A 12,516-nucleotide genomic window follows, 5' to 3' on the forward strand; every position below is an offset into this window, starting at 1 on the left:
TGGCTCCCCAGTGGGTGGGCCTATGCCCTCCAAGGACCACCCATGGCTGCACCCCTGCCCAGTCATGTGAAATCCATAGATTAGGGTCTAATGAATTCATTTTAATTGACTGATTTGCTTATATGAACTTTATATCAGTAAAATCTTTGAAATTGTTGCATGTTGAGTTTCTATCTTTGTTCAGTATATTACACAACGTCACAGGCAACACCCATGCTTCGTCTACACTCCACACCACTGGATGTTGAAGCCATGGAGGAGGATTGGCGTGTCATCAGTTGGGTATGCACCACGATGCGTCCCAGTTGTGAGATCACAGGGTTGTGCTCCTCGCTACTTTTCAATAACAATTTCAAGGCACTTGGATGCAAGTCAAAAAATGATTTGAAAAATACCAATAAAGAGAGGTTATGGGTTCAAAGGGTTATGGCACTGGGTTCAAAGGGTTATGGCACTGGGTTCAAAGGGTTATGGCACTGGGTTCAAAGGGTTATGGCACTGGGTTCAAAGGGTTATGGCACTGAGTGTACAAGTCATTAAGCTACTATTACTGTCACTTAACACCAGTCTCTCTGTACACAACATCATGATCAGAGAGTACGTAACAACGGTAGAAAAACAAAGCACAGATAACTTTACCTAAATGGTGGAGCGAATGCTGTTTTCAGTTAGTCCCTCCCTCGTGACTAGAACAGCTGGAGCATGGGGTAAAAATGGATAGGGAGATAGAGAGAAAATCCAGTACCCCAAAAAACAAAATTAAGAAAAAGTGTTCCAATCAATTGCAAATCCCAAAGCTTTGGTTTTTTCTTTTGTCCAACGGTCCTTTCAGTTCTGGATAGGAGCCCTGAATCTTGTCCATATGTGCTTATTTCCCATGTTATGTACAATTACAATAGTAGTAGTACAAAAGTACATTTAGTACACAGGTGTAGGGTCAGATTACAACACTTTCTGGCAACAGTTTCTTTGGTTTTTCATTATGTACAAAAAACAAAGAAAAATAGATTTTTGGTTCTCAATTTGTTTTTGGCTTAGTGGTTTGCGTATACATAAATACTACACTGTTTTGAGTGGGCATTCCTTGGTCAAAATATAATAGAAATAGCACGTTTCTCATTCTAGGAAGGTCTTTGAAATGCATATAATGCAAACTTTGGAAAGAAAGGCACTTATAGGAGTCTACACAGTTTGTGTGCATTCTTTAGGCCAAGTATTGGCCTTAGTCAGAGGTGCAGATACTGATGGAGTTGAGGTGAATGACGTTAGAATACTGTAAGTTAAGTTGTGTGCCCACAGGACTGTGTGGTAGCCAAGGCCTTGCTGGGGGTGACTGGTCAGAGGGTCTTAGCTGGGGGAGTAGCGTTCAATGGTATGAGAGTGGGAATCAGAGAGGGACCCTGGGGGAGGGGGCAGGGCCTGGACCCCCAGGACATCCATCTTGTCATGGTGGCTGAAGCGCAGGTGTTCTACTGCCAGTTTGGACAACGGGAACAGGCTCTCCATGGCATGCTCTGCCAGCAGCTCAGAGGCCTTCTCCTGCTTCAGCCCCAGGTGCTCTGCTGCGTATTTACTCAGGGGGTAAATCCCCTCCGCAAAGTCCAGCTTCAGCTTGCCGTCGGCCGTCAGAGCCCCTCCACCCCCCCCACTGCTGTGCATCTTCATGTGGCTGATGAGGTTGCGCTGCTGGGCGAACTTGCCCCCGCACACCTGACACTCGTAGGGCTTCTCCCCGGAGTGGATGCGCATGTGCTCTGTGAGGCGGTACTGGCGGGTGAAGCGCATGCCGCAGTGGTCGCATGCAAAGGGCTTGAGTCCCAGGTGGCTGCGCATGTGGCGGGTCATGGTGCCGCGCTGGGTGAATTTCTTGCCACAGATGCTGCAGGGGTAGGGCCTTGTCAGCCAGTGGGTCTTCTCGTGCTGGCGCAGCGTGGCCGGGTCCTTGTAGGACTTCTCACAGGAGTTACAGCGATAGGGTCTGATGATCTCCCCCAGAACCCCAGGCGTCAGGCTCTGGCTGGCCTTCCCCTCCAGGCTGTTCATGCTGCCGTTACCGTTGCTGTTGCTACTGTTGTTTTTGGGGTTGCTGAGGCCCATCTCCCCCCCAGAGTACAGCTCCTCCTCTGTGTGGGTCTCCACGTGGGCGTTGAGCTGCTCAGAGCTGGGGAAGCCCTTGTCACAGGGGATGCACACGTACAGGTTGTCCCCAAAGCTCTCAGGCTCGTAGGGTAGGTGGAACCTCCCCATGGCCCCTGTGGGTGATGGTCGACCCTCACTACTACCTGTCCCCTCACTGCCTGAGCCACTCTTCTCATCCTCCCCATCACAGCCCACCCTACGGTAGCGATCATCGCTCTCCTCCCCTGCTTTGTGATGGTGGTTGTGATGCTGGTGGTCTTGGTCTCCGTTTCCACCCCCTTCTTCCTCATCCTCATCATCCTCTTCATCCTCAGCTGTGTAAGACAGTGGCTCATGCTTCACCCAGCGGTAGATGTTGCCCATCTCCCTGCTGGGCACTCCGGCCTCTGTGGGGGTGTCGGGGCTGAGGGGGCAGGGGTAGTGGTCTGGACCTTGGGAGCTGGAGCGGTGGAGGTGGGGCAGGTGGGGCCCCAGGGGCTTATTAAGGTGGGGGTAAGAGTGAGGTGGGAGAGACCCAGCCTGATCAGCCGTCTCCATCTTCTCTGTGGGGTAGGCCCCGCCGTTGTTCGCCAGCATTGGGCTGGTGCGGCCGCTCAGCCCCCCCTCCCGCTCCTCATCGTGGTGGGGCAAGGCGTGAGCCAGGTGGGGGTGGGAGGGAGTGTTCTGGGACTGGGAGTTCGGGCTCTTCTTGGAGAGGTCCAGGCCATAGATGGGGGAGCAGTTTCTGTCAGAGTGGGCTGGGCGCAGGCTGGGCTGGGCAGGCAGGGCTGAGGGTGTGGAGGGGAACACCTGAGGGCCCTGAGAGGAGGTGGGGGCATACAACTCCCCTGCATGGGTGGCATGGGGGTGGGGCGGCAGCTCCTCTACTGGCGGGGCACGGGGCGTGTGGGTGTTCACAACTCCCCCTGGGTAGCAGGACTGAATAACAGGGGTGGACACCCGATACCTGCCCCCTCCCCCTAAACCCAAACTATTGGGGCCCATCTTCCCATAGGGCAGAAAGGCAGGAGTGGGGCGGAGAGGGTACTTCCCATTTCTCCTCATCTTCTTCTTACACAACGCCACTAAGTCCAGCAGCTGCAGATAGCTAGCTGCAGCCAGCACGGCCCCCAGGTTGGGCTCTGTTGGGGAGCTGGGGTCTCCTTCGGTCAGGCGGCCCGTGTAGATGTAGTCTAGAATGACCCGGAACACCCCGGGACTCACCATCTCGTGGTCTAGGTTGATGAGGTTGTCATGGACGACCAAGGACTTCAGATAGAGGCTGCTGGCGGCCAGAATATTCTTATGGGCTCGGAACAACGCGTTCTGCACCACGATGATGACATCACACAGGAAGCCCTTGGTGCGCTGGGTGTTGAGTTGCAGGAGGAGGTGTCTAGCATGACTTGGGACTTCCATGGCGTGGAGCATCGTCGTCAGACCGCCACCTAAAACAGCAGATATCTGTAAACGTCATGCAGTGCCAGTCAATATCTACTGTACATAGTTCCTCATTTTTCTATATTTTCTAATATGCTTGCATGATATTGTGGCACATTCCCCAATTACTTTTTGTCTTCTTTTTATCTATTTCAGTGAGACATTTAAAATGAATGTATTTTTCATACATAAAATGTAAGCACAGTGCTGACAAGGGTCTGATTTGGCATCTGTATATAATAAATAAATAAAGTGAACTAAAATCTACATCTTCAATTTGAATTTAAGGCAGTCAATTCAGGAAGTAAACTTAAATAACAATTAGAAATTTGAAAAAAAAAATAGGATCCATTTTCAATAACATCCCAATAAACTGAGGAGCATATAAACTATATATTTTTTTAACACATTTTGGAATTTAAAAATTAAAATCACTTCTGGAATTGACTGCTTTCAATTCGAATTGACCCCAACCCTGCTATTAGCTGAACTCTGCCACTGTATCCCATTACTTAACTTGGTTTTGATGAATCATATTGATTCCATGTAAGGAAAAATGAACAGATAGGCTCCAGATATACAGTAAAGGCAGCACACATAGGAGTTACTCTATAAAAGTGAGCTATTGCTGTAAGTGAGCAGCAGTTGACATGGTTTTGTCATTATCCGAAACTGAAGTGTACACATTCACTTCCTAAACTGAAATGCTGAGAGAGAGAAAAATAAAGATACAGATATGGATATGTTTTTGTGTTGCCGGCTTCCATAAAAAATATTCCAGAGGTGGGGTGTGCAGTGTTTTAAACAAAGCGGAGAGTGAACATTTTGCAAGTATGATGAACAGCAGGTATAAACCTGCGGAGGGAGAAGACGAGTCCAAAAAAAGATGTGTCTTTGAGCTCCATTCGGCCCAGTCATATAAGGAACTCTGATCACACAGGATGTAAATCAAGACAAAATGAGAAGGTCCAATGCTTTAACTTGAGATTAACTCTGGAATTCTAATGCACACAAATGCTTCTCACATACCAACACACACACACACACACACACACACACACACACACACACACACACACACACACACACACACACAAAGTTGTGTATTGTTGTACTAAGGCTTAAGTAAACATTATTAACTGAACAAATTTAGCAGGATGTATTGTTCAAACATTGGAGTCTGAGGATACTTTACTGATGAGATGAAACAGTTTGTAACTGTCCCTAAGGGCTTGGTCTCACTGATGGGAAACAAGCAACTGAATAAATATGTCCGACCGTGGTCTTCCTGACATAAGTTCATCATCTTATTGTTTATTTCATTGACTATAAGCCCCCAGTCAGAGGGACTGATGCATGAGATTGAAAGTGGACATTTAATTACCGACTGAGGCCTCCTTAAGACACTATTCTTCCCACATGGAGGCCCTGCAAGCCCTCTGCACAACACACATAAACATACCAAGGGATCCATCTAAAGAAAAGCTGTGTATTTGGTTCTTATACAGAGTTGTATACCCTGGCTGTCTCATAGCCTTCCATTCCTATCATTTAAAGACACACCTCAGTCTTAATGAGTTTGCGGTGTAGTTGAGTTGATATGTTGTTGTTTAGAATTACCCAAAAGGAATGTAGCAATTTAAAAAATGGTGTCGTTTTGGTGTAATAATAATCATAACCTATCCATTTACAGTGCTTTCTCCCAGGTCGTATTTTACTAGAAATTCCACGATATGAGGAGCAAATCTAAAAAAAGGAACAGGTAATTCAATATTCCTCAGATGAGAATTGATATGCAAAGCGATGGGTAAGTTATACATTAACATCGCGAAGGATTTCAGTTATATATCTAAGCACTGTGCTACTCGATTGGTGCGTTGTGCGCAAAGCGCAGCCCTCATAGGCTTTTACGCATGAGGTTTGGACAGGCGCGGATGTTTCCCCAGGGTGAATGGGAGTGCACCATACACTTTTGTCTGTCACAACACGCTATTACACGGCCCGAGAGAATAAAAAGGCGGCATGAAACAGAGCTCTATGCTACACACTGTCACCTTTACGCGCGTCGACATACATGACAACACCTTATGGGATGCCAGCCTTCAATTATAAAGAGGGTTTTACTTAAATGTTTCAATGGTAGAGGAGAAAATATAGCAGGCATATTTATAAGTTAAGATTTTATTTTTTAGATTCTGGAAAAACTGTCACATTTACATGCGCATTTCATCTGTCTGACGAGCAGCAAGAGAGTGTGCTTGCATATATGGCACAATGATGCTATACTTTGCTTGGGTTCGTTTCCGTTTGTTTGATCGCTATCATATTCGGATGTTTTATGAAATCGTTATCATGTCACACAAGTATACACAGGAACACGCACGTGCACACACACACGAGCGCTTGTAGCCTATGCGTAAAGGCGGGTTTGTCATTTTTAGCATCGTTTGGATATATGAATTGCAAAAATAATATTAATACATTTAACGCGTTCAGTGAAAAAAAACGAATTCAAATTATTAGCATGATCATCCAGTTAGAATGAACGAATGAACTGTCTGTCATATCTGTAGAATTTGTAGAATATGCACACTGTGTTTTTTTCTCTCAAGACGTCGAGTGAAAGATAAGAAAGTATTGGCCAAAATAAGTAATGTAGGCCCATTAAAAAACTTTGTCTGAGCATCATACATTAACAGTTACTGTATCCCCTTGTCGGCCTATCAAAGACAGCTCTCTAATCCACTAAACCAATCAAACGTCTTAAAACGCATCTCAGTGGAAGGTTATGTTCACAATTCAAATATCATTCACGTGCACAAAATAGGACGAACCTACTTTACTTTTCATCTCTCTCTCTCTCTCTCTCTCTCTTTAACCTATAGATTGTTTATTCTCAATTAGTAAACATGTTTTAAAATAATGTGAAACATTTATCATCACAATAAGTGATATTTTGGAATTTGATTCACCTTCAGTAAGTGGCTGTTGATAATAACTTCTCAATGACCTCTATGGGCCCTGAAGGTTCTTGTGTCTGTCAAGCACATTCTGAATGTTTTCCTGTACCACGATTTGTTTCCGAGTGGTTATAGGTGAATGCTATATTTGGTATAAGGGTGACTTCTTTGAAAACCGTGCTTGAGTCATCTTTGGGACAGTTTGGTATCCATGATACCTGTGTTGTGTCTGGTTGTCACTGCTCTGGTTTGGGGTTGAGGCTGAGTTTAGGCTGAGGGGTTCTGCTCTGGGTTAAGAACACCCTCCACACTTCCCATTCACACATTCTGCCTGCCTGATTTTCAGAGAACGACTTTGTATGCATATAGTTTACATGTTAATCAGTGTAGTCTTTTTTCGTTTGAGAATGGTCTATTTAAGACACTTAATAATTCATGAACGTTGCAAAGAAAACATATATACTTATTGATAGCAAATTAAATGTTCATTTTGTTTAATGTATGCTTTACGTATTTAGAGGTTTCGACTAACAACGAATATTTAGAGAAATAGTTAAACTGTTTGTTTTCATGCTGTGAAATACTATCTATCTATCATTGCTGTTCTCATTTTGTTTAGGGGCATAACATGCACCCTGTCAAACCACAAGGAAAAAACAGTGAGACACTGAGCTCTATAGCCTTACGTGGCACGATATTTTAGTGAATGGGATGTATAAACGCAGTAGAGCATGAAACCTTATTTAATGACAAATACAACTGAGGCTTTAAAAGTAGCCTAAGGAGTGGGTGTCCTGCGCTTAGCCTAAGGAGTGGGTGTCCTGCGCTTAGCCTAAGGAGTGGGTGTCCTGCGCTTAGCCTAAGGAGTGGGTGTCCTGCGCTTAGCCTAAGGAGTGGGTGTCCTGCGCTTAGCCTAAGGAGTGGGTGTCCTGCGCTTAGCCTAAGGAGTGGGTGTCCTGCGCTTAGCCTAAGGAGTGGGTGTCCTGCGCTTAGCCTAAGGAGTGCAGGGAGACGTCTCGAATTATATCCACAAGGTTTGATTTTTGATAAGGCCAGAGACATTTGCTTTTTACACTTCCTCTATAGTCAGAAGGCTAGAGAAGTGAGTAGAGTTTTAGACAGTCGTCAAAACGAGGCTGTCACCTTATCAACGCAACCTTGCCTTTACCTTTGTTATGATTTTGATTCGCTATTTCGTTGACTTCCTTATCAGGGACATTTCAAATGCTGAAACTCGCGATCTGCGCGCCTCATCTCTCTAGAATAGAGACCCCAGACTTCCATTCATAATCCAGACGGGAGACAAGTGCACACGAGCTCCTTTATTAAAGGGGCCTCCTAAAAAATAACTCACAGGCTAAGGTTTTACATTTTTTATTTGTTTTAAACTATGTTCTGGCTGTTAGTTTCCTTGTCAACCACTAACTTGCATGAGATGGGCCAACAAAACTTATATTTTTAAATGTGCCTCCTTTTTTAAAAGGTATTTTGCCTGCAGTAAAGTTTGTAAAGTTGTAAAAGATAAGTCTAGTTTTGTGCAACCATGTCTTAATTAAATCATTAGATTTTATTGAATACACACCGAGATGGGAAGTAGGCCTGCAAACTCAAAGTTGCCCTTTTAACAAAATAGACTCGCCTACTTCTGAGTCCTGTCAACTTCTTCAGAAAATGTAATTATATTCCTACTCAATGCGTCCATTAGGCCATATATTTTTACAACATTTCTTATTAAATACATAGTTTATCAAGAAATTGACCATTTGAGAAGTAATTTGTTATTCAGGCTTATAGGCCTATTTCCTTTAAAGATAGGATACAACAACAAAACGACATGATATACATGATTTAGGTATCTTAAATCTCGCTTTCTCAATCCCTACTTCTGTAATCTTGTCCTTGCATTAGACACATCCCGAGAAAACAACGCGCATAAAACCATCCCTGACTTCTATAGTGCATCACCAGTCGTTATCTCAGTCTGATAACCATGAGTCTACACTAAATAATCTCCGCAAATATCGTACAAACGGAAATTCAAGCAGCCCTACATTTCATTGAAATAACTGTAAATTAGTGATAGCCTATGACATACTGTGTTGCGTACTGTGTTGTCAATATTTTTGTGATTGATGATTGATGTTTTGATAAACGACATCACTTAAATGTTGACATAGCAACGTGCAGAGGGGTTGGGAGAGGAACAGAACAGGAACAGATAAAGCCGTCATCGCTCTGGCTAAAATAGAATCAACTCCATGTGAAGAACCATGAAGCCTTCATTAGTCCGATGCTAGGCGAGCTGTGACCTATAGCTGCACTGTGGTGGAGGGGGGTGAACGCTCCACCGAGACCCACTGCATCAATTTACTACCACTGACTGACTGAGGACGAGGCATCATGCTGAACACCCAGAGACTGAACTACACTGTTTTCTGTATAAAAGCTAGATACCTACACAACCATCTGATAACAACCATCTGACAGCAAATAATCCAATAGAAATCTTACCTTGTTATAGTGTATATAGAATTTAGTCCAGTGATCCATTTAACATGATACAATTGTGTAGTCTATTCGTAATTTGTTGGAGCTGAGAATGTTTGAATCAAACAAAAGACTGCTCACATAAGCAACCATGTCTTGTTACAAATAAAAATCTATTAACTAATGGGTTCCATCGCAAAATTAGGAAAACATTACTATGATTTTAAAAGTTCCTCATTTGCATTCAAAATACACAAACACTAACCAAACACTGAACCCGCGATAAACCCCTATGTTCACATTAAAATCGCTAAAAAGTGAAATATTGTCAATATTTGGTCTCAATAATTTTGCCTGTTCTGTAACTGTAGTGGTCTTTAAAAAGCTGGTATTGAAACGTTACCTGGATGCCCGATCTCTTCTGCCATCCGATCTAAGTCTCCCTTAATGATCATCTCAGCAGTCTTTTGGAGTAATTTCTGACGTTTCAACTTTGAACTGCCAGCCTCCAAAAACCATGCCAGTTTTCCAAGCACGACTGCCAAAACGTTTTATTATTAATTGCTATGAATTTCTTGTTACTCTCTCCGTCCTCCCTCCCTCCCTCCCTCCCTCCCTCAATCTCTCTCTCTCTCTCTCTCTCTCTCCTCCTTCCCTCGCTCTATCTGCCCCTCCCCTCTCTTTCTCACCCCTCCTTTAAAAAAATACGTGTTTAGTCCAGCATTAGTTTCCTCCTGTTTTATTTTAGTAATTTCCTTGGCTATTTTTTGTGTCGAGGCTATAACGCACAATAATGGAGCCTCTATGCGCCGTAAGTGTTTTAGCACCCCGTGCGATGTCAGTCTATAATAAAACTCAAAGTTAAAATCGAGGGCAGGAACTTCATTCAACTGACCCCAACTTGAACTTCACAACACATCGCGACTTCGTCTTAAAGAGACAGGCCTTTATTGTATATCCCACAGCAGTTTCGCACTGAACTGAAGTTTGGAGACATATGAGACCCGTAAAAAAATGCTTATTGTCAACAATTAGACCATGAGGAAATAGCCTACACACCGATAGATGATGGCTAGTTTATTCATATACCATTTGACTGAAACTGATCTTTAACACTACGCCCTTTAGTTCATGGATATTTCAATTAAACCTACTTATAAGGTTCATCCTATGATGTTTCAGTGGAGGCTGCTGAGGGGAGGACGGCTCATTATAATGGCTGGAATGGAAGTCAATGTAATGGTATTAACCACAAGGAGACCATGTGTTTGATATGGTTGATACCACTCCATTGACTCCATTCCAGACATTATTATGAGCCTTCCTCCCCCCAGCAGCCTCCACTGGATAGTTTAAAATGTGCTATTGATATGATGTACTAGTCCTAGTGGGTAAACCGTTGATAGCCTATACGGATGTGACATTCTACAATCCAACCCCCATTGGCTAACTTAGAGTCACTTCATCGTTAGAGTTTGGTGTCTACTGATTGTAGCATAATGTCTAATGAGTCTCACCTGCTCAGGTAAAGACAAGCAGACAAGAGCTTACAGTAGACTGCCACAGCCCATATCCTGTGACACTCAGAGCACTGACAGAGGTGGTGGGGAAGAGCAGAACTCTGTCCCCTGATATTTATCCACCAAATATAAATATAAGGTAATCCTGCAACCATACACTATATAGTAACCTAGTAGTGCAGTCATTGGCCTTATTTCTTTTCATGCGTAAAACGTGGGCCTATTTTGGAGCGGAAAAGGTACCTACCTCTGCATTTGGGGTAAGCTACATATACACGCAGTTACAAGTGATTAAGTGTACCTACATTGTACTGTAAATTAGCCCCAAAATAATTACAATATACTGAACAAAAAAATGCAACAATTTCAAAGATTGTACTGAGTGAAACTTCATTCAAGGAAATGTCATTAGGCCCTAATCTATGTATTTCACATGACTGGGCAGGGGTGCAACCATGTGAGGGTATAGGCCAATCAGGATAATTTTGCCCCCACAAAATATCTTGATTACAGATAGATACTCTTCATGCTGTTTAATCAGCTTCTTGATATGCCACACCTGTCAGGTGGATGGATTATTTTGGCAAAGAGAAATGCTCACTATCAGGGATCTAAACAAATTTGTGCACAACATTTGCGAAATAAGCTTTTTGTGCATCTGGACAATTTCTGGGATCTTTTGTTCTTGTTTTTAGCTGATGAAACATGGGACCAAGACTTTACATGTTGTTTTCATAATTTTGTTAAATATATATTAATCATGACAGCTGTTATGGTTGTTTAGGGATTTTATGCAGTTTTGTTTGTTTTCAGGCCTACAGTGATTTCAGTGTTTTACACACAGTAGTACACAGTTCTGAATTTGATCATGTACAATAACAAATTATTGTAGCCTTTGCTATTTTTAATACACAGCAATTGGCCTAGTTGCACTGTTGTCTGACAGTCTGAAAATCATCTCTCAATCAACTTTTCTAATTTACATCACTTCTAAAACTTTTAGAAGCTGAGCATATGTCAAAGGATATATTTTTCTTCTACCAATTGACTGTAGGTATACCAATCTTTGGCTACTAATTGTAAATCGTTGTCACTGCAAATGGGCCTTTTGCCGTTATCAGAAACATCTTAAGTTAAACACGTTTGTTTTGAATTAGTAAGGCACGTTTCCTCGCTCGAATCCTTCGAAGAAAAATAAGTAACTTTGATTGAGAGACATTCTCGGGAGATTTTGTTTTACATATACCCCTAAGCAACCTCACGATAATTTAAAGCTTTTAAAATGCGATATAATTTAGGCGTCAGGTGCTGGCATGTTAAGTCTATACTTGCCAGCTGACAGACAACTGTTCAAAAAGTAAATAAATATATACATAAGTAGGAGAGCTCGTATTGGCTACACTGACTGAATGCACCTGAAGTCGCGGTAAATATTCATGAGGCTAGCGGAGGCCATCGCGCGCTCTCTCCCAACTGTCATTTACCCACCTCGGACTCATGTCTGGTGTCGTGGCCGTTTGTGAAATCTTCTCCTCGGGATCCCCCCATCCAGACTTCCACGCTCACTCGCCTAAAATTCCGTGCTATTACCAACCTCTTCCGTGTTTTCTCCTACTCTCTATCACCGTTCGCCCTTTCTCTCTGCCCCGCACGCTCTTTTATTTCTCACGTGCAATAGTACTATATCGACACCTCTTCAGATTTGGTCGGGATCCGATCAGACCAGGGCTGATGGCCGGATGGGTGCGCCCACAGCGACACCCAATGGTTGGCATTCTAGGTTGTAATGTGCGCAGCAGCCTTCTGTGCGTAAAGTTACCGTCATTCACTGCTAAACCCGTTCATTTGCACTGTTTATATTCTATTTGGAATTAAGAAAAATCCATATTACACTTGCTTTGCCATTTCAGTGTATATATTTTCTCCATACTCCAAGCTGTATGTGAACTTCTGTCAGATTCACTGTATTACCAGACATGCCAGCTTAATGG

General features: G+C 43.3%; 1 protein-coding gene across 4 annotated transcripts; it reads right to left on the minus strand.

The window, feature by feature from the left end:
- Window positions 1-350: 350 nt before the first annotated feature.
- On the minus strand, window positions 351-12,273 carry hic1 (hypermethylated in cancer 1). 4 transcript variants are annotated; one of them, XM_029773210.1, is made up of 2 exons: window positions 12,014-12,273; window positions 351-3,566 (listed from the first exon to the last, which is right to left on the minus strand). In XM_029773210.1, exon 2 carries the CDS (start codon window positions 3,547-3,549, stop codon window positions 1,348-1,350), a length of 2,202 nt encoding a protein of 733 aa, XP_029629070.1. In that variant the 5' UTR covers window positions 3,550-3,566; window positions 12,014-12,273; the 3' UTR covers window positions 351-1,347. The 4 variants fall into 4 exon arrangements, with proteins under 4 accessions (XP_029629070.1, XP_029629067.1, XP_029629068.1 ...); XM_029773207.1 differs by having other exon boundaries at window positions 351-3,582; XM_029773208.1 differs by lacking the exon at window positions 12,014-12,273 and adding an exon at window positions 9,409-9,590.
- Between the last annotated feature and the right edge of the window lie 243 nt (window positions 12,274-12,516).

The sequence above is a fragment of the Salmo trutta genome, chromosome 13 (genome assembly GCF_901001165.1).
Source record: "Salmo trutta chromosome 13, fSalTru1.1, whole genome shotgun sequence".
Lineage (NCBI taxonomy): Eukaryota > Metazoa > Chordata > Actinopteri > Salmoniformes > Salmonidae > Salmo > Salmo trutta.